This window comes from Oncorhynchus mykiss, chromosome 17 (assembly GCF_057628025.1).
Source record: "Oncorhynchus mykiss isolate SJ-2025 chromosome 17, ASM5762802v1, whole genome shotgun sequence".
Lineage (NCBI taxonomy): Eukaryota > Metazoa > Chordata > Actinopteri > Salmoniformes > Salmonidae > Oncorhynchus > Oncorhynchus mykiss.
The window spans coordinates 18,853,084-18,872,432 of NC_143038.1; the positions used below are offsets into that span (position 1 = coordinate 18,853,084).

The following is a 19,349-nucleotide window of genomic DNA, read 5'->3' on the forward strand; positions in this document are numbered from 1 at the left end:
GTATTCTCCCTGTACACTAAGTCAGAACCGTAGGATAAATAAAAGGGGCATATAAGCTCTTAAAATATTCAATGATGATATTTCTCTAAATCAGGCTACAGGCTACATGTGCACCACCAAGTCAGAACAGTACGCTAAGTTATGAGAGGAAAAGGGACCAAATTATTAGGGTCATGCACATGGGCTACTAACAGCTTACTATACAACATACACTTACTATTACTTTCTTAGCTACAGTATATACATCTCCCTGGCATATTACATCCTTTATGCATCAGCATACAATACATTTTTGGACTCACTTGAACAGTTCCCAGAGTTTCCAGTTGTCTTGAACTCACTGAAGTCTGAGATTTCCCAGTTCTGAGTTTCCAGTTGTTTTGAATGCGGCAGAAATCATGCTGGATTGACAGCATGGCCAAGCGTGGAAAAGAGACCCTTCAACCCTGACTTGGACCACACACACTACACCGAATAGCAGGCTAGTGATTGCTTTGCAATGCTTGCAGTTAGCCACTAATTCCTTCCAAACCACGCATTGTTGAATTCGCGATTTCCAACTTGTTGTGTAATGTTTATGTCCAATGGCCGATGAGCACCTATACGTTTTATCTATAATTTCTCTTCATATGACAAGGATTTAAATGGATTTGCCAGTAGATAGTCAAGTTGATTCATGATGATGATGACTGCTAGCTTGCTAGCTAAGATTTTGAAAGTATGATGTTGACATGTACAGTCCTATCAAAGCTAACGTAGATATAACATGATTTGACGTTATTTTATCAGTGGCCAATGACCTTGATCATTATTGGATGGACACTTCTAATGTAACTCTAGAGGCTGGAATTTTCGAGCTTTCCCAGAAGATTTTGTGGTGACGTAGTGTACCCATGAAGTGGCAGAACACTGAGCCAATCACGGTGCAGCTAGAGAACATTACCAACCCTTTAATTATTATTATTATTTTTTTTTTTAAAGCTTAACAGGTGGGAGTCAAAACAGGTGGGGTTCTGCCCCACCTGCCCTGAATGACAGATCGCCACATTTATATTTCAGCTCATGAAACATAGGACCAACACTTCACATGTTGCATTTATTGTTTTGTTCAGTGTATATCGTTGAGCCTCTCTCTGCACCTGGTATCCACCAAATGCTCCCCCCCCACCACATTTACAACACTTACCATCCCATTTCTCCCACAATCACCAAAGTCATGTTCCCCTCCACACTTGGCACATTTTTTCTTTCCTTTACACTGAACAACTACATATTCCATTATTTGTCATTCAAAACACTGCAGTGGGAATGGGACAAATTCTCTGACATCAAAACTAAGGTATCCTATCTGTACTTTTCCAGACAAAACCTTCTCAAACTTCAGCAGCACCGACACGCTTCCACTTCTTTGACCCTCTTTCCTACTGATCAAACTTTAGGCTTCAATCACTCTTCCTCCTTTCACATTTTCTTTAATATCATCTATGGACATAGATATTTAGGCCCCAGTGATGACTCCCCTAAACCTAGCACCAGAGACATGCTTTTAATCTTCTTCCCATTATGCTCTTAATTTGCATAGTCTTCCCTTGCTGAGTCTGACTACCATAACATATGAGCAATCTATATTTTCCAATCAACCGGGCTAGTTTGACTTCACCTATCATTCTCTAAGCCATTGGTTAGTCAGATAGGGCCTCATTTACACCCTGTGGTCTCGTCAAACACCATCACCACTTTCGACTCCTCATCAAACACCATCACCATTTTCCACCCCAACACATTATTACTCTTGCTTCATACCTCTTTATGCTTTCTTTACGAGACGTGCCACTGCTTTCAGTATCATGAGCTCTCTTCTCCCTATGTACAATAGTTCCACTGCAGACCATTCAGGTCCTCTACCCTCATCCTCCACCTCCATGGCTTTAGAACTGAGGGCCATATATAGTTTGCATTCCAGCACAGTTGTTGCTTCTCCAACGTTTTCTCCATTTCCATCCCGAGCGCATTGTCAAGCCCTCTCTCACACTGGCTAGCCTTGGCCAGATTTATTCGTAGATTTTTTTTTAAAGCACTTAAAAGAAAAGGCCTTATACCCATTAATGGCTAGAACTTGATATCATGAAACGCCCCTATCAGAAAACGCCCCGAAATGCAGTCTGCAATTACACCCTTCGCGGTAGTCCGCCATATTGTCTCTGAGACAGCAGAAATCATACAAAAGTACATCGGCGAGAGGAAAGAAAGCGAACCTGCCTTCACTTGGATCCCATATTTTATCAACGAGGTAGCTATATACAATGGAAGTTTGTCCTCTGGTTTAAATTATTTTATGAAATAAGCAGTCAGTTAGACATACTAACCGATTTAGCTAGCAAAGCCAGCAGTGGGACCCGGTGACTAGTTAGCTACCTACTAACGTTACGCATGTAAGTTGGGGCGAGAGGTTGATGGTGGAGTAGGGAGACTACCGGTATCTATCCAATTGGATAACAATTTACAGCTGACACGTTCAATTCGCAAACTTTTGCCAATTAACGTTAGCGAACTTTCGTAGCTCTACTTGAAATCTGGGGCACTGGGCTAACACACTTTTGTTATTCCTCAATACAACGAGACGCGTTTCTTATTAAACATGGCATTAGTTAAGTATTTTAGCCAGAGGGCAGCAACACCACTTTTCCCCAAGAGATTGCATCCATTACAGAAGGGGACTAATAATAGCCACATTTTTTCAATTAAACTAGCTAGTGTAACTTCATAATATTATGATATGTAGTGGATGTGAAACTCGCATGTGGCATGTTTACTCTGAACCAAACAGAATTTGTCCAATAGAAACTCAGGTTTTCGTTTAACGTTTTGCAACGTAATCCGCGAAATGAATACACTCTATTAATATCACACCGTCCCTGAATTCTAAAGGCAACTGTTGCTCACATAGTGGTAACTGGTTCTCTCCCCATCACTTATTGAGCAACAGTTGATTTTAGACCTCAGGGAAGGTGTGATGTACTCCAGGCGATTTTTCACACTCACACCCAAATGGTGCGGTGACCCGAATCTACAGTTGGGCTCTGCCCGGCTGCTGGTGTTCGGAGGTGTAGGAAGGGGTCAAATGGGATGGGTGTGAAACTTGACCCGGTTGCTGGAGTACATTGGTGATATCACACCTTCCCTGCGATCTAAAGCCAACTGTCGCTCATGGAGAGACTGACTAGCCTGTTGGGGGCGATGAAACAAGCCATTCAGTTTAAATGGAATATCAAATTTGATTTGTCACGGGAGCGTGAACAGGCCGGGACTAAAGTTGGAAAGCGGAACGTTGTGCAAATACTCTGCCATATCAGGGGGCGATTGACCAATCGAAGCTCATTTATGGCTTCCAGACCCTACTGGATTGACTTTTGATCCCTAGCACTACCTAGCATGCTGTTGGCTTGCTAGCACCCACATAAGGAGACACTCTGGGTGAAGCTAGCAGGGCTAGGTGAGGTACTGTGTCAAGTGCTTAGTAGTGGACACCCGCGTTACTCTGTTGGCTATGACGATTGCCTTTAAGATCCATGTGTTGATGGTGCAGAAGTTTGGTGGTTCACATCCAGCTCCTGGCAGAACAAAATGCACTCTGTTGTAATGACATGAGGACAAATCGAAGTTACAGCAGCTAGCTGAGATCCTTGTCCTACATAGCTGACAAGTTGTAACATTATGAACACTAGTCAGTGAGAGTATTGTGCAGTGAATGTTGCAGATCTTATATTCTTGCCTATCCCAGAAGATGGTACTTCAGTTCTTAAAACCTAGTCTAATCTGAGGTGTAAGAGCTAGGTGTAGGCTCATGTACCGGGCACATATCTCAAAGCAAGGTAAAAGGAGCCTCTGGGTAAAACCGTTGAACCACAAATGCATTGACTGCTTTGTTAAGTTGGCTCAAGTGAGGATATCTATGACAGGAACCACGATCTATGACAGGCACCACCGTTATGGCCGTTTGTCCATTGCTGGCAAAGATAAGCGAAGGCTTGACTGACTATATTGCAGATGAAATTGGTCTATTGGCAAGAAATATGGATGGATATCTTAATTTAGCAATACATGCCTGTATGAGTATTATGAACTTTTTGCTCAACAAAATGATTTTTTTTCAGTTAAAAATAGAATAAAAAGCCAAATGCTATATTATTTGTCTTAAAAAAGAAGTTGCAGCGTTAATGAGGAATTCCATCAAACATATTCATGATCATGGATGTAAGAGATGCAGAGTTTTTTTCTGGACAAAAAATGGGGTATCGGTGCTGGGCATGGCCATTGGTGCGGTCGGGCGACCAAACATTTGAGGTCTCGTGTTGGCCGCAGTGACAACATTTTTCAGTTTTAAAGCAAATTTCCTGCAATTCTACACATTTTGCTTTGACTTATGCAATCTGAATTGATCAAACATTATAACAAATTCATGCCATGACAAAAATACTCCTGAATGCATCATTCTTGGACTTTTTAATTCTTCCTGTGCAGCATTTCCTTTGTTGATTGTTTGTTCTCAAAGATGCTCTTATTAAAAAATATATAGGTCCATTATCCTGCAGGGTGGCAGGTAGCCTAGTGGTTAGAGTGTTGGACTAGTAACTGAAAGGTTGCAAGTCCGAATCCCCAAGCTGACAAGATAAAAATCTGTCGTTCTGCCCCTGAACAAGGCAGTTAACCTAACTGTTCCTAGGCCGTCATTGAAAATAAGAATTTGTTCTTAACTGACTTGCCTAGTTAAATAAAGGTAAAATAATTTCTTTTTATTTTTTATTTCACCTTTATTTAACCAGGTAGGCTAGTTGAGAACAAGTTCTCATTTGCAACTGCGACCTGGCCAAGATAAAGCATAGCAGTGTGAACAGACAACACAGAGTTACACATGGAGTAAACAATTAACAAGTCAGTAACACAGTAGAAAAAAAAGGGGAGTCTATATACATTGTGTGCAAAAGGCATGAGGAGGTAGGCGAATAATTACAATTTTGCAGATTAACAACACTGGAGTGATAAATGATCAGATGGTCATGTACAGGTAGAGATATTGGTGTGCAAAAGAGCAGAAAAGTAAATAAATAAAAACAGTATGGGGATGAGGTAGGTAAAAATGTGTGGGCTGTTTACTGATAGACTATGTACAGCTGCAGCGCTCGGTTAGCTGCTCAGATAGCAGATGTTTGAAGTTGGTGAGGGAGATAAGTCTCCAACTTCAGCGATTTTTGCAATTCGTTCCAGTCACAGGCAGCAGAGAACTGTAACGAAAGGCGGCCAAATGAGGTGTTGGCTTTAGGGATGATCAGTGAGATACACCTGCTGGAGCACGTGCTACGGATGGGTGTTGCCATCGTGACCAGTGAACTGAGATAAGGCGGAGCTTTACCTAGCATGGACTTGTAGATGACCTGGAGCCAGTGGGTCTGGCGACGAATATGTAGCGAGGGCCAGCCAACTAGAGCATACAAGTCGCAGTGGTGGGTGGTATAAGGTGCTTTAGTGACAAAACGGATGGCACTGTAATAAACTGCATCCAGTTTGCTGAGTAGAGTGTTGGAAGCTATTTATACAGGTAACGAGTTCAAACAGGTGCAGTTAATACAGGTAATGAGTGGAGAACAGGAGGCTTCTTAAAGAAAAACTAACAGGTCTGTGAGAGCCGGAATTCTTACAGGTTGGTAGGTGATCAAATACTTATGTCATGCAATAAAATGCAAATTAATTACTTAGAAAACATACAATGTGATTTCCTGGATTTTTGTTTTAGATTCCGTCTTTCACAGTTGAAGTGTACCTATGATAAAACAAATTACAGACCTCTCTCTACATGCTTTGTAAGTAGGAAAACCTGCAAAATGGGCAGTGTATCAAATACAGTTCTTCGGGAAGTTTTTTTTTTCCCGCACATGTAAATTATGCTTATTTGATCTGGCCTTGGTGATGGTCTCAAATAATATAAATCATAATAATATATGCCATTTAGCAGATGCTTTTATCTAAAGAGACTTACATTCATGCTTGCATACATTTTACGCATGGGTGGTCCCAGGAATCAAACCCACTATCCTGGCATTGCAAGAGCCATGCACTACCAACTGAGCTATAGAGGTCCACGAATATAACTGACATTGTTTATTTTGTCCCCTCTCTCCCCCCCTGTTGTCTCAGCTGTCCAGAGGTTCCCCTGGTGGCTTCCCTTGCTTACAGCCAAAGCCCCCCACCCCCCTTACCCCCTGTCCTGTCACGAAGTGGCCCCACCCCACCTCCCCTCCTCTCCCTCTTCCCTCCTCGTCCTTCTCTGCAGTAAGTGGCCCCTCCCCCTCCCCTGCCAAGCTGTTGGACATGCCAGGACCCGTGCAGAGTCGGGCCCGTGTGTACACCGATGTCAACACACACCGGCCCAGGGAGTACTGGGACTACGAGTCCCATGTGGTGGAATGGGGGTACATACCAGACTCAAGTCACAGCGACATTGGTGCTTGCTAAACTATTATGAGGAGTCTGAAATTACTATTTCTCTTCATTCCATGTTAAATCTCAAGGCCAGATCAAGGTCTGCTCCCTTTCTGTCATTTGCAGTTTAATTTGATTTACCTTGAATGGTGTAATTGACAAAACAATTATTCCCGCAGAAATCAAGATGACTTCCAGTTGGTGCGGAAGCTTGGACGCGGGAAGTACAGTGAAGTGTTTGAAGCAATCAACATCACCAACAACGAGAAGGTTGTGGTGAAAATACTCAAGGTAAGGGCCACGATGAGAAATCAACATCATTCAGATCATAGATTCATAGATTGCCATTCTACGCAGACTCGCATTGGATTCATGTTGAATTAAAATCACCCAGACGATCAATACAATTGGTCTTTATTTGTGTTCATAGCCCGTCAAGAAGAAGAAAATCAAGCGTGAAATTAAGATCCTGGAGAACCTCCGCGGGGGCCCTAACATCATCTCCCTCAAAGACATCGTCAAAGACCCAGTGGTGAGTAGGAATGGCGGGAAAGGTGTGAAAACGCTGTTGTTCTTTTAGAGCATGGCATGACTTTGATGCAACAACCCTTTCTCTTCTTTCAGTCTCGGACACCCGCCTTGGTCTTTGAACATGTCAACAACACTGACTTCAAGGTAAGCCAGAGCATCTGTTTTTTTTACACCTGAGTCTTATGCACATCGCAGCAAAATGTTTTGCAACGGAAAATTCTTATTGGACAAGTTCTGGGGTGTATTCACTAGGATCCAAATGGAAGCAAACTAAACGGGGAGGGAACTACCTGAATTTATCCAGTAAACTCTAATTTTCAACTGTTTGGACTAATGATTACACCCCAGGTAGTCCCTCTCCGGTTTAGTCTGTTTTCTTCCGTTTGGTACTTAATGAATACCACCCTAATTCTTAACCGTGTAAAACATCTCTATTCTGAAACAAAGCCCTGTGAAAACTTCGTTCTTGGCATGCATGCTGTTTCCCCAGTCGTGTGTGTGTGTGTGTGTGTGTGTGTGTGTGTGTGTGTTGAGGCACAAAAAGGTGCAATGCTATGTCTTCAGTGCCAGGATGTTTCTTGTCTTCTGGTTCTATTCTCAGTCGCTGGTACACTATGAGCAACTTTGGTGTTGAATTACTTAATAATAGACTTAAATGTTACTTGTCAGATGCCCAAGTTGATAGCTTTTGATTTGAATATGTGAATTCTTTGTATTGGATAATGTGTTCAGGTTGCAAAGACCTATACGCGTGTTATTTTTATTTTTTATTTCACTAGGCAAACCAGTTTAGAACAAATTCTTATTTACAATGACAGCCTAGGAACGGTGGGTTAACTGCCTTGTTCAGGGGCAAAACGACAGATTTTTACCTTGTCAGCTCGGGGATTCGATCTACCAACCTTTCGGTTACTGGCCCACTAGGTCCATTATCTATCTGCATGTAATGTTCAGGGTGTAGTTAAATCACTGTATTGATTCACTGCGTCTGTTTTTACTTGCAGCAATTATACCAGACCCTGACAGACTATGACATCCGGTTCTACATGTTCGAAATCCTCAAGGTTAGTCTCGTAATGTTGTAATTTGGGTGAACTATCCCATTAATTTGTGTAAGAAGCCCAGAGGCTTTGCCAGACATGAGTCAGCATTTCCCCCTCTCAAAACAAGAACATTCAGGTGCTTAGAGTATAGGCCCCTTGTTTGTCTTTGTCCAATGGTTACATACCAGCTCTTTTCCATCAACATGTTTGTGCACCAAGACGGGTAGACATCTGTTTTGTAATTTCTGCCTTTATTGCATTACTGTGTTGAGTAAATCCCCAGCCTCATCGTTGCTAACCAGCGGCCATTTTGGCTCTTGGCTCTGTGCGCAGGCCCTGGACTACTGCCACAGCATGGGAATCATGCACAGGGATGTGAAACCCCACAACGTGATGATTGATCACGAACACCGAAAGGTGAGTGTTTACAACCAATGCGGCTGAGACACAATAACTACCTGATTCGCCCTAGTCAAGACCTTTGTCATCCATTGAATGTGACTACAATATGTAGGTTAGTTTAAATAGAAATTGGATATTGTACCACGACAATCCTCAATACAATACCCCAAAGTCCAAGTAGTCTCTCCCAGTTTCACTCTGTTTGGTGCCCTAATGAGCACAACCCTGTTGTATTTCTCTCAGTATTGACTTGCCTCTGTTTTGTGTATTCTTCCAGTTGCGCCTTATTGACTGGGGTCTGGCTGAGTTCTACCACCCGGGACAGGAGTACAACGTCCGAGTGGCTTCTCGCTACTTCAAAGGACCCGAGCTTCTGGTCGACTATCAGGTATGTTTTCCTGCTACTGTTATGAATTGTGTGACCAGCTCAGCCTATATTATTTGCTGTTGTGTACATCCCATATATATGCATATAGATAACCTTTTCACAATACTGAGCTGTGCTGGTTACTCATCCACCATAGTTACAGGGCAATGTGAAAATAAAATATCTTCACTTTTTTTCTCTTTTTTTCCCCCCACTGTCTTCGTCCAGATGTATGACTACAGTCTGGACATGTGGAGCTTGGGCTGCATGTTGGCCAGCATGATCTTCAGGAAGGAGCCTTTCTTCCACGGCCACGACAACTACGACCAGGTAAACACACTCTCTCCGATACTTTGTCCACCATGTCTCAAAGGTCACACTCATTACCAGTGAAGAACATAACCGTGGGCCTGTTTAGGAGGGTGTAAGGTTACAGAACAAACAGATAGAAATAGACTGTGTAGAACAGATATGATTATGTTGGGGACAATGGGGAATCCTGTCGGCTCTATTCATTCCATTTCTATCTGCAATGTTCAGAGCGTTTCACATCACTGGATACACCCCAGGTGAGATGAATTACCTGATGTTGTTTCTGACTTTGTAGTTGGTAAGAATAGCCAAGGTGTTGGGAACGGAAGACCTGTATGACTACATCGACAAGTACAACATTGAGCTGGAGCCTCGGTTCAATGACATTCTGGGGAGGTACGTTTGTCTGTCTTCACTAGTGTGTGTTTATTTTACACTGGGTTTGTAAACTTATACTTCCTTTCTCATAGGGTTTACGGTATGTTGCCTGTAAAAAATAAATGCAAGCAGGCCCATTTTAATTTTATTTTTTTCCATATTCTCGCCTGAATACACTTTTTTTATACCCGTTGTGCGCATGCCGGTGACGAGTGTGCAGATGTGGGTGGGGCGTCTATTTTAATAAGTCCAATGAATATACACCATCACAAAGAAATTCATTAGTTAAGACGAATAAAATGTGTTTTTAAAAGAATAGTATATATGGATTGGAATTACTACTGGTCTGTGCAGCCTATAGGCTACATGGCAGCACCATGCAAATTAAATCACCAGTTTATTTTGTTGATTAAAGCAGACAATACACACTCACATTCCCCTGCCCTGATACGTCAACACTCATATATTTTATAGTAAGAATAGAATGGAATATAACAATAAAATACGGGATCGTGTTGAACCGTGGTCATATTTAAAAAAAAGTGACATTTTTAAAGGGAGCCCAAGCCAACACCTTTTTGAGAATTTGTATGTGCTTGAGAAACCTTAATCTGCTCTTTCCGATCATGTAACTAAAATGAAAATCGGTCCCGAATGAACCTCTGTGTAATTTGAAAGTCACTTTTGATCCAGGTTTAATTTTTTCCTATCCTCACTCTGCGTTGTTTGGGAGTGATTAAAAAAAAAATAGCAATCTATATTTTGAAAAACATGCGAGTCTCGTGTTCAGATTTCACAACCTCTGCAGGCTTTTGGAGTTGCCTGTACCCGATCGAGCGACACAATCGGCCTACACTTGATTTTAGGCTTCATTGTTGCATGCTAAATGTTTCTGATCAGTGATGGATGACTAGATGAGCTACCACCTCCACGTGTTTATTTGCCCAGCCAGGGACCAATTAACCAAATTTACAAAAATATTATGTGAATCAAAATCACATTGCTTGATTATCAGGCAAGTCACAAGCTTTTGGTTGGGAGTAGGCTACTGTGTGAGTGAATAGCAAAATAATAAACGTGTTAAGCTACATAACTTGCTAGCAACATGTTCTGATTAGTGCTAATACAGCCAACTAGACTAAAAATGATCACGAGCAGCACTCACCTCAACCTAGCTAACATTTCTCCAGCATAATTGTAACCAAATATCCAAACAGATTCAGCGAAAACAAACACCTGACATTGATGCTGTCCCAGTCAAAACAGTGTTGAAATGATCATATAGTTGACCACATGCAGGTATCGCTTCAAATGTATTAGAACGATTGGATAACTTGGAGTTTCGGTGCGCAACAATGTGATACATGCCTGTCAGTGTAGTGTGCGCCAATGCCGCTTCAGCATTACTGCCATTTTTGTGTTTAACATTTTTCATAATGGCAAGAACAAGTTTGATGTCGGACAACAACAATAGAATGTTCATGATTTAATGCATGCCAAAGACTGTAAGATGAAAGGGGACTTTTATACCGAGGGGTTGGTGAGGCTTTTAAACACATTGCAGCAATCATGACTAGGTCGGTTGGCGAGAAAAATAAAAGTACAGGCTTTGTTGCTGGAAATAGCCCCCCCCCTCGCTAAAGGGTTTCGTCTTAGTTTGAAAGGGATTTTAGTTGTTCCTGCCTTAAAAAACACCTAGACCCTGCTGTGCATAGGTTTTTTTGTGGTTTTTTTGCACTGCTGCTAACCTGCTCTCCCCTTCCAGACACTCTCGTAAGCGGTGGGAGCGCTTCGTCCACAGTGAGAACCAGCACCTGGTCAGCCCCGAGGCCCTGGACTTCCTGGACAAGCTGCTGCGCTATGACCATCAGGCCCGGCTGACCGCCCACGAGGCCATGGCTCACCCTTACTACTGTAAGTGCGAGGAGGGATCCAGTTGCCAGTACATTTAGCCGAACTGCAAAGTCAAAATTGTCTATATCGTGAAAAAAAAAATTACGGTTAGGGGTATGGTTAATTAGACCATGGACCCATATTGATGAGATTGGAAGGGACCTGTGGTTTATCGCAGGGGTGGGCAAAATACTGCAGATGTTTTTTTTTGGCCCTCGGTGGATTTAGTTTTCTCAGTAGGGTGGAAATGTTTTATTTTGGTTTAGAAAACTCCAGAGCACAATTGAATGTCTAAAACTCAATAGAAAATGATGTAAAATTGACAATGGACCTACAGGTAACTGACAAAATAATGGAAACACTTAAGTAAATGAGGGTTACAAAGTAAATTGAAAGTGGGTGTGGTTCCTGAGTTAATTAAGCAATTAACATCCTATCATGCTTTGGGTCATGTGTGAAAATGCTGGACAGGCCATTATTTTGGCTATCATGGCCATGCCCCCTTCCACAGGGCACGAGTGGTCACTGAATGGTTTGATGAACATGAAAACGATGTAAACCATATGCTGTCTGTCATCAGATCTCAACCCAATTGAACACTTATGGGAGATTCTGAAGCGGCGCCTGAGACAGCTTTTTCCATCAACAAAACACCAAATGATTGAATTTCTCCGTGGAGGAGTGGTGTCACATCCCACCAATAGAGTTCCAGACACTTGTAGAATCTACGCCAAGGAGCATTGAAGCTGTTCTGGCTCGTGGTGGCCCCACACTCTAAGACACTTTGTTGGTGTTTCCTTGATTTAGTCAGTTACCTGAATATTAACTGCTGTTTTTCTGCCCCGCAAATGTATTTTGACACAAATCAAAGGCTTGTTATGACTGGGGTGGTTACTTGGCATCTCAACCAAATGTCTCTGTTGAATGCACCTCGCAGCTAAAAGGTATGTTATTTTCATGTAATGAAGGAGCAGGAAGTTTGTCATTTGTAGGCTGTATGTCATGCTATAAGAAGATTATTTTGTTTGTTCTAATCGGGGTCTTGTTCATTCGGGCACACTAGCAAAACGTTTTACAACGGCAAACAAAAACAAGCGTGTCATGTTGGAAACGTTCAGGTAGCGCCACCTTGGTTTACTCTGCTTTCCTTAATTTTGTGTGTAATGAACACGATCCAGTTCACTGGTTATCTGCAGTTCCTTATGACCATCTACTTGGAGTGACTAGGGACTCGAGACTAGAGGTTGTTCAGTGTTTTTAATGAGTTATTTTGTCCACAAAGATACCGTTGTCAAAGACCAGGGTCGCATGCCGGGGTCGGCTAACCCGCCCGGCGGAAATACAGCTGTAAGCACAGCCAACACGGTCACTGGTGAGTGCAAACACACACACACCCTAATCATCCTAACCCTCCCACCCATGCATCCTCATCTGAACTCCCCGAGACTCCCATCACTCAGTGTTAAGGAGGATGTTTTGTCTGCGGGAGGCCAAGTTTGGAAATTAAACCAAATCAAGCAGCCGACTTGGTCTGTGTTAAGATTGAATTAAGCGGCTATATTGGTCCACACAAATTGGACAATCTTCTATCAAGGGTTACCACATTGTCATAATTGACATACTGTAATTCAATCCAATACATTTCCTAAGAGCTAAACTCACAGTATGCCAGTGCATCCCTTGTCATCTTTCTTATGTAACTCATAGGTTATACAGACCTGCCAACATGCATGCATTTTGCTACCAACTACACAATTCTCTGTCCATGTACGAGATCCGAGTTAAAAGTACACAGAAATAAATACAGCCTGATTTAAAAAAATAAAAAAATATATATATATATATTTTTTTTTTACATTTCAATAATAAAAACTAAATCCACTGAGTGAATCTAACATCCCGATTCTTGAGCTGCAACACACGGACATGTACGAAGTTTGTGTCAACGGACATGGAGATGAATACATCATTATTTTACGTAGCTATTATTGGACGTCCTCCTGTTTGTTGTGATGCTGAGTTCGCCGACTGTCAGCTGTACGTAAACAAATGGACAAATCCCGTTCTCGACTCTGTGTGTTGTGGAAAGGTAAACACATTGTTTCAAGCTAACGTTTGCGAACACAAGATGGACATTCAGTGGGCTCTAAAGTGCCAGCAGTTCACTCGCATTTACTAGTGAAAGAAATTAAGTGCATATGCGAAAAATAACTGGTCGCATTTGTTCGAGTGTGATATACATTTTAATTCTGCGTACCATTAGTTGTATTTTCCACGTAACATTACGAGGATCACGCAACCTGACAGAAATCTAACTTCTTGGCATTAAATGGGAGTTGGGAGTTTAGAAGACTGCTCGGTGAATAATGAATGAGCGTTCGGTATTAGCTATAGAAGCAATGCTTCTAAAATGCCTTTGCACTAGATTTGATCAAGTTTGAAAATCTGAAATCATGTATGCGCTGCAAAGAAACACAATCGGGACCTTCACGTAGGCTGAAACACCGGGCTCTTCTAGCAAACAGCGGGCAGATTCCCTTTGCGGTAGCCTACTTAAGTTTTGTGTAGCCAATTTGCGGTCTGTGTGGACACGATCATTTGTTTTTATCTTTTCAAAATTATTTATATTTTAGTGTTGATTAGGAACCGTGTCTAAAAAGCCCATACTTGTGAACTGGCCCTGTTTGAGAGGTGACAAGCGTTCCTCTACTATAGAGACTAAACTTGGGGGTGTGTGCAAAGAAAAACGTTATAGATAATTAACTCCATTCTACACTGCATGTAGTAAACATACAATCTGTGCTAATTACACAAAACGTATATTTATTTTATGTTCTGTACTTATCAGTATGAATCTTTTATTTATGTTTTGTACATACCTTTTTAGAGGACTGAACTGAACCAGTGTGTGATCCATAATGTTTGTCTAAGCACACAAATCTCCAAGTTGCCATGCACGTCTAAAGTTGGACCAGGTTGGCAGGTCTGGTTATACTGTAGCTCACTGCATCATCAGAACTCCCTTGGGAGAGTGTTTTCTAAGTAACCCCGTGGTTATCTCTGAGGTGTAAGGTGGTTAAGCTAAATCCCCCCCCCCCCCCCCCCTTTTTCCTCTCAAGGTATATCTGCCTTGCCAGCTGCTACTGCCCTGGGCACCCTCACCGGCTCGCCCGTCCTCTCTGCTGCCACCAACGCCCTGAGCACCCCTGTGCCCGCCTCCGTTAGTGCCCCCCAGTGATGGCACCCCCAGGAGAGCAAACCTATGGGTGCCACTCATGCAGGCACGCACCAACATCTGTACTTACTCAGTCAGTCCGACTGCCCTGAGATCCAGGAATGCCAACCTCTGAAGGCTATCTCGCCTGAACAATGTTTATTTGTTTCTCCTTGAATGAACTTGAGTTAACCAGACATGAAATGAATGTTCTGTGTAATCGACACATGCAGGTATTTATTTAATCTTGATGGCTGTGTGTGTGGCTATGTCCACAATCTGAGAATGAGTCACGAATCCAAGGGTGATGGGGGTTTCTCCCCCCGAACACGTTTTGTTTTTGTACGTTACTGACAAGTAGTTCATCGGAAGGTAACAGGAAAGAGACATTAGCATTTAGACCAAAAGGAGCAGTCTGCAGTTTACTAATGCAACCTTGTCAAACGAGCGCTGGCGAGCACACCTTAAGCAATTCCCATATTTAGTCCAGTCTACTACTCTATACCACCATTATGAAAGACTTCCCGATAGTATTTGGAAGTGTTTGGTGCTGTTCTGTGCTCCAGTGGTGAGTTGAAACACTGAAGCTGCCTCACTCAACGTATCCTAATGACACTTCAGCCTGAATAGTATGTCTTGCCTTTCTACTGTACTGGATACCTAGTTTTTGATGTAAGGATTCCCTGACAGTTTTCCATTTTTTTTACTGAAATGCCGTGGTGTGCTGGATGGTTTTAATTTACTGTGGCAAAGGTTTGATGGCAGTATTGTCATTCGATCCCTTCGAAAGCCAGGCAAAACTATCCGTTCTGTTATTTTGAAAAGTTTCTCTCAAACGTGCTGCTTTGCAGTTCCTTCATTTAATTTAAGAGTCGTGAAAAACTATGTTCACTCAATCGCTTGAGAAAGAGGAGACCGACTGAACCTATTTGTTTTCTCGGGGAGAGTTAGTTATATGTGGAGAAAATATGGATGGTGTTAGATATAAGATCACAACTGAATATGAAGGCACCAGAGTCCTGGTTAAGTTGGCTTGAAATGTGTTGGTATTTATCTGCTGTTGCTACCTGAGGAGAGTGGTTTTCTTTTTGTATTTAGTTTGTTTCGGGGATACGTTTCTTGGATTGATCACCTGTTTGGCTAACACTTACGGTGGCAAGAATAAGTATGTGAACCCTTTGGAAATACCCGGATTTCTGCATAAATTGGTGATAAAATCTGATCTTAATCTTGGTCACAACAATACACACAGTCTGCTTAAACTAATAACACACAAACAGTTGTAAGTTTTCATTCACAGTGCAGGGTGGGAAGAGTATGTGAACCCTTGGATTTAATAACTGGTTGATCCTCCTTTGGCAGCATTAACCTCAACCAAATGCTTTCTGTAGTTGTGCATCAGACTTGCACAACGGTCAGGAGGAATTTTGGACCACCTCTTTACAAAACTGTTTCAGTTCAGCAATATTCTTGGGATGTCTGGTGTGAATTGCTTTCTTGAGATCATGCCACAGCATATCAATCGGGTTGAGGTCAGGACTCTGACTGGGAAACTCCAGAAGGTGTATTTTCTTCTGTTGAAGCCATTCTTTGTTTTGGGTTGTTGTCCTGTTGCATCACCCAACTTCTGTTGAGCTTCAATTGGCGGACAGATAGCCTTACATTCTCCTGCAAAATCTCTTGAAAAACTAGGGAATTCATTTTTCCGTCGATGATAGGGCCTGGACAGCGTGCTGAGGCAGCGAGGCAGCCGCAAACCATGATGCTCCCTCCACCATACTTTACAGTTGGGATGAGGTTTTGATGTTGGTGGACTGTGCCTTTTTTCTCCACACAGTGTTGTGTGTTCCTTCCAAACAACTCAACTGTAGTTTCTTCTGTCCACAGAATATTTTTATAGTAGCGCTGTAGAAAATCCAGGTGCACTTTTGCAAACTTCAGAAGTGCAGCAATGTTTTTTTTCCGACCGCAGTGGCTTCTTCCATGGTGTCCTCCCATGAACACCATTCTTGTTTAGTGTTTTACGTATCGTAGACTCGTCAACAGAGATGTTAGCATGTTCCAGAGATTTCTGTAAGTCTTTAGCTGACATTGTAGAATTCTTCTTAACCTCATTGAGCATTCTGAGCTGTGCTCTTGCAGTCATCTTTGCAGGATGGAGAGTAGCAACAGTGCTGAACTTTCTCCATTTTATAGACAATTTGTCTTACATTGGATTGATGAACATCAAGGCTTTTAGAGATACTTTTGTAACCCTTTCCAGCTTTATGCAAGTCAACAATTCTTAATCTTAGGTCTTCTGAGATCTCTCTTGTTCAGGGCATGGTTCACATCAGGCAATGCTTCTTGTGAGTAGCAAACTCAAATTTGAGTGTGAGTTTTTTTTTTTACAGGGCAAGGCAGCGCTAACCAACATCTCCAATCTCGTCTCATTGAGTGGACTCCAGGTTAGCTGACTCCTGACTTCATTTAGTTTTTGAGGAGTCATTGACCTAGTGGTTCACATTCCAACCTACACTGTGATTGTTTAAATTATGTATTCAATATAGACAAGAAAAATACAATATTTTGTGTTATTAGTTTAAGCACACGGTTTGTCTATTGTTGTGACTCAGATGAAGATCAGATCAAATCTGAAGACCAATCTATGCAGAAATCCAGATAATTCCAAAGGGTTCACATTCTTTCTTGCCACTGTAGATACTGGAAGATGTATTGAACGTTTTCTCTGCGTTTTAGTGCCATAAATGTTCATCTTGTGTAAGGATAGACCCTGCTGTACATATGCATCCTTTTTTTTTCTTCATTTGAAATCTCAATATAGGAAAAATACATGCATACATCAACATTTGGGTCCTTACTTCACTGTATATATTTGTATGTCCTTTGAAAATATTTGTGTAAATAAACACGGCTTTTATTTATCAAGTAAATCTGACTGTATAGATGTTTTTTTTTCAATGTCTCCTGATTTGTAAGGTTTTATTAACATTACTTTCCTTACTTTACTTTTCTTTTGAGAGGTCACTTACAGTGCATTTGGAAAGTATTCAGACTCCTTGCCTTTTCCCACATTTTGTTACAACCTTATTCTAAATTGTATTAAATAGTTTTTCTTAACAATCTACACACAATACTCCATAATGACAAAGCATAAACAGGTTTTTAGAAACAGTTACACATTTATAATATTTTTAAAATCTCACATTTACATAAGTAATCCGTCCTTTTACTCAGTACTTTGTTGAAGCACCTTTGGCAGCGATTACAGCCTCGGGTCTTCTTGGGTATGACGCTACAAGCTTGGCACACCTGTATTTGCGGAGTTTCTCCCATTCTTCTCTCCAGATCCTCTCAAGCGCTGTCAGGTTGGATGGGGAGCATCGCTGTACCGCTGTTTTCAGGTCTCCAGAGATGTTTGAGTATTTTGGTGTTTTATTAGGATCCCCATTAGCTGTTGCAAAAGCAGCAGCTACTCTTCCTGGGGTCCACAATAAAACATGAAACAATACAGGATGACATAATACAGAACATATAGACAGAACTACATACATTTAAAGTCAGGGCTCTGGCTGGGCCACTCAAGGACATTCAGAGACTTGTACAGAAGCCACTCCTGTCTTGGCTGTCTGCTTTAGTGTTGTCCTGTTGAAAGGTGAACCTTTGCCCCAGTCAGGTCTTGAGCGCTCTAGAGCAGGTTTTCATCAAGGATCTCTCTGTGCTTTGCTCCGTTCATCTTTCCCTCAATCTTGACAAGTCTCCCAGTCCCTGCCGGTGGAAAAACATCCCCACAGCATGATGATGCTGCCACCACCATGCTTCACCATAGGGATGGTGCTAGGTTTCCTCCAGATGTGACGCTTGGCATTCAGGTCGAAGATTTCGATCTTGGTTTCATCAGACCAGAGATTCTTGTTTCTCTTGGTCTGAGTCCTTTAAATGCCTTTTGTCAAACTCCAAGTGGGCTGTCATGTGCCTTTTACGGAGGAGTGGCTTCCGTCTGGTCACTCTACCATAAAGGCCTGATTGGTGGGGTGCTGCAGAGATGGTTGTCCTTCTGGAAGGTTCTCCCATCTCCACAGAGAGACTCTAGAGCTCTGTCAGAGTGACCATTGGGTTCTTGGTCACCTCTCTGACCAAGGCCCTTCTCCCCCGCTTTCTCAGTTTGGCTGGATGGCCAGCTCTAGGAAGAGCCTTGGTGGTTCCAAATGTCTTCCATTAAAGAATGATTGAGGCCGCTGTGTTCTTGGGAACCTTCAAAGCTGCAGAAGTTTGTTGGTATACATGCCCAGATCTGTGCCTCGACACAATCCTGTCTGAGCTCGGCGGAAATTCCTTCGACCTCATGGCTTGGTTTTTGATCTGACATGCACTGTCAACTGTGGGAGCTTATATAGACCGGTGTGTGCGCCTTTCCAAATCATGTCCAATCAATTGAATTTACCACAGGTGGACTCCAATGAAGTTGTAGAAACATCTCAAGGATGATCAATGGAAACAGGAGGCACATGAGCTCAATTTCGAATCTCATAGGCAAAGGGTCTGAATACTTATGTACAGTTGAAGTCGGAAGTTTACATACATTTAGTTTGGAGTCATTAAAACTAATTTTCAACCACTCCACATTTCTTTTTAAAAAACTATAGTTTTGGCAAGTCGGTTAGGACATTTACTTTGTGCATGACACAAGTAATTTTTCCAACAATTGTTTACAGATTATTTCACTTATAAA

General features: G+C 42.0%; 1 protein-coding gene and 1 pseudogene across 4 annotated transcripts; both read left to right on the top strand.

Annotated features, from left to right (window-relative positions):
- The first annotated feature begins 2,152 nt into the window (after positions 1-2,152).
- On the top strand, positions 2,153-17,557 carry LOC110493916 (casein kinase II subunit alpha). 4 transcript variants are annotated; one of them, XM_036949908.2, is made up of 13 exons: positions 2,153-2,290; positions 6,193-6,467; positions 6,657-6,768; positions 6,908-7,009; positions 7,102-7,152; positions 8,013-8,072; positions 8,385-8,468; positions 8,731-8,841; positions 9,049-9,150; positions 9,428-9,528; positions 11,276-11,424; positions 12,686-12,775; positions 14,523-17,557. In XM_036949908.2, exons 1-13 carry the CDS (start codon positions 2,156-2,158, stop codon positions 14,639-14,641), a joined length of 1,491 nt encoding a protein of 496 aa, XP_036805803.2. In that variant the 5' UTR covers positions 2,153-2,155; the 3' UTR covers positions 14,642-17,557. The 4 variants fall into 4 exon arrangements, with proteins under 4 accessions (XP_036805803.2, XP_090061138.1, XP_036805802.2 ...); XM_090205012.1 differs by having other exon boundaries at positions 2,161-2,290; positions 6,193-6,327; XM_036949907.2 differs by having other exon boundaries at positions 2,180-2,290; positions 6,193-6,577.
- Positions 7,467-7,623, top strand: LOC118940668 (small nucleolar RNA SNORA57; annotated as a pseudogene).
- Positions 17,558-19,349: the final 1,792 nt, after the last annotated feature.

Excerpts from the sequence above, each read along its gene's own strand:
- LOC110493916 (XM_036949908.2), top strand. The coding sequence starts at position 2,156 with ATGCAGTCTGCAATTACACCCTTCGCGGTAGTCCGCCATATTGTCTCT. Across the intron at positions 8,469-8,730 it reads TTGATCACGAACACCGAAAG|TTGCGCCTTATTGACTGGGG; the intron begins GTGAGTGTTTAC and ends GTATTCTTCCAG. Across the intron at positions 12,776-14,522 it reads CACAGCCAACACGGTCACTG|GTATATCTGCCTTGCCAGCT; the intron begins GTGAGTGCAAAC and ends TTTCCTCTCAAG.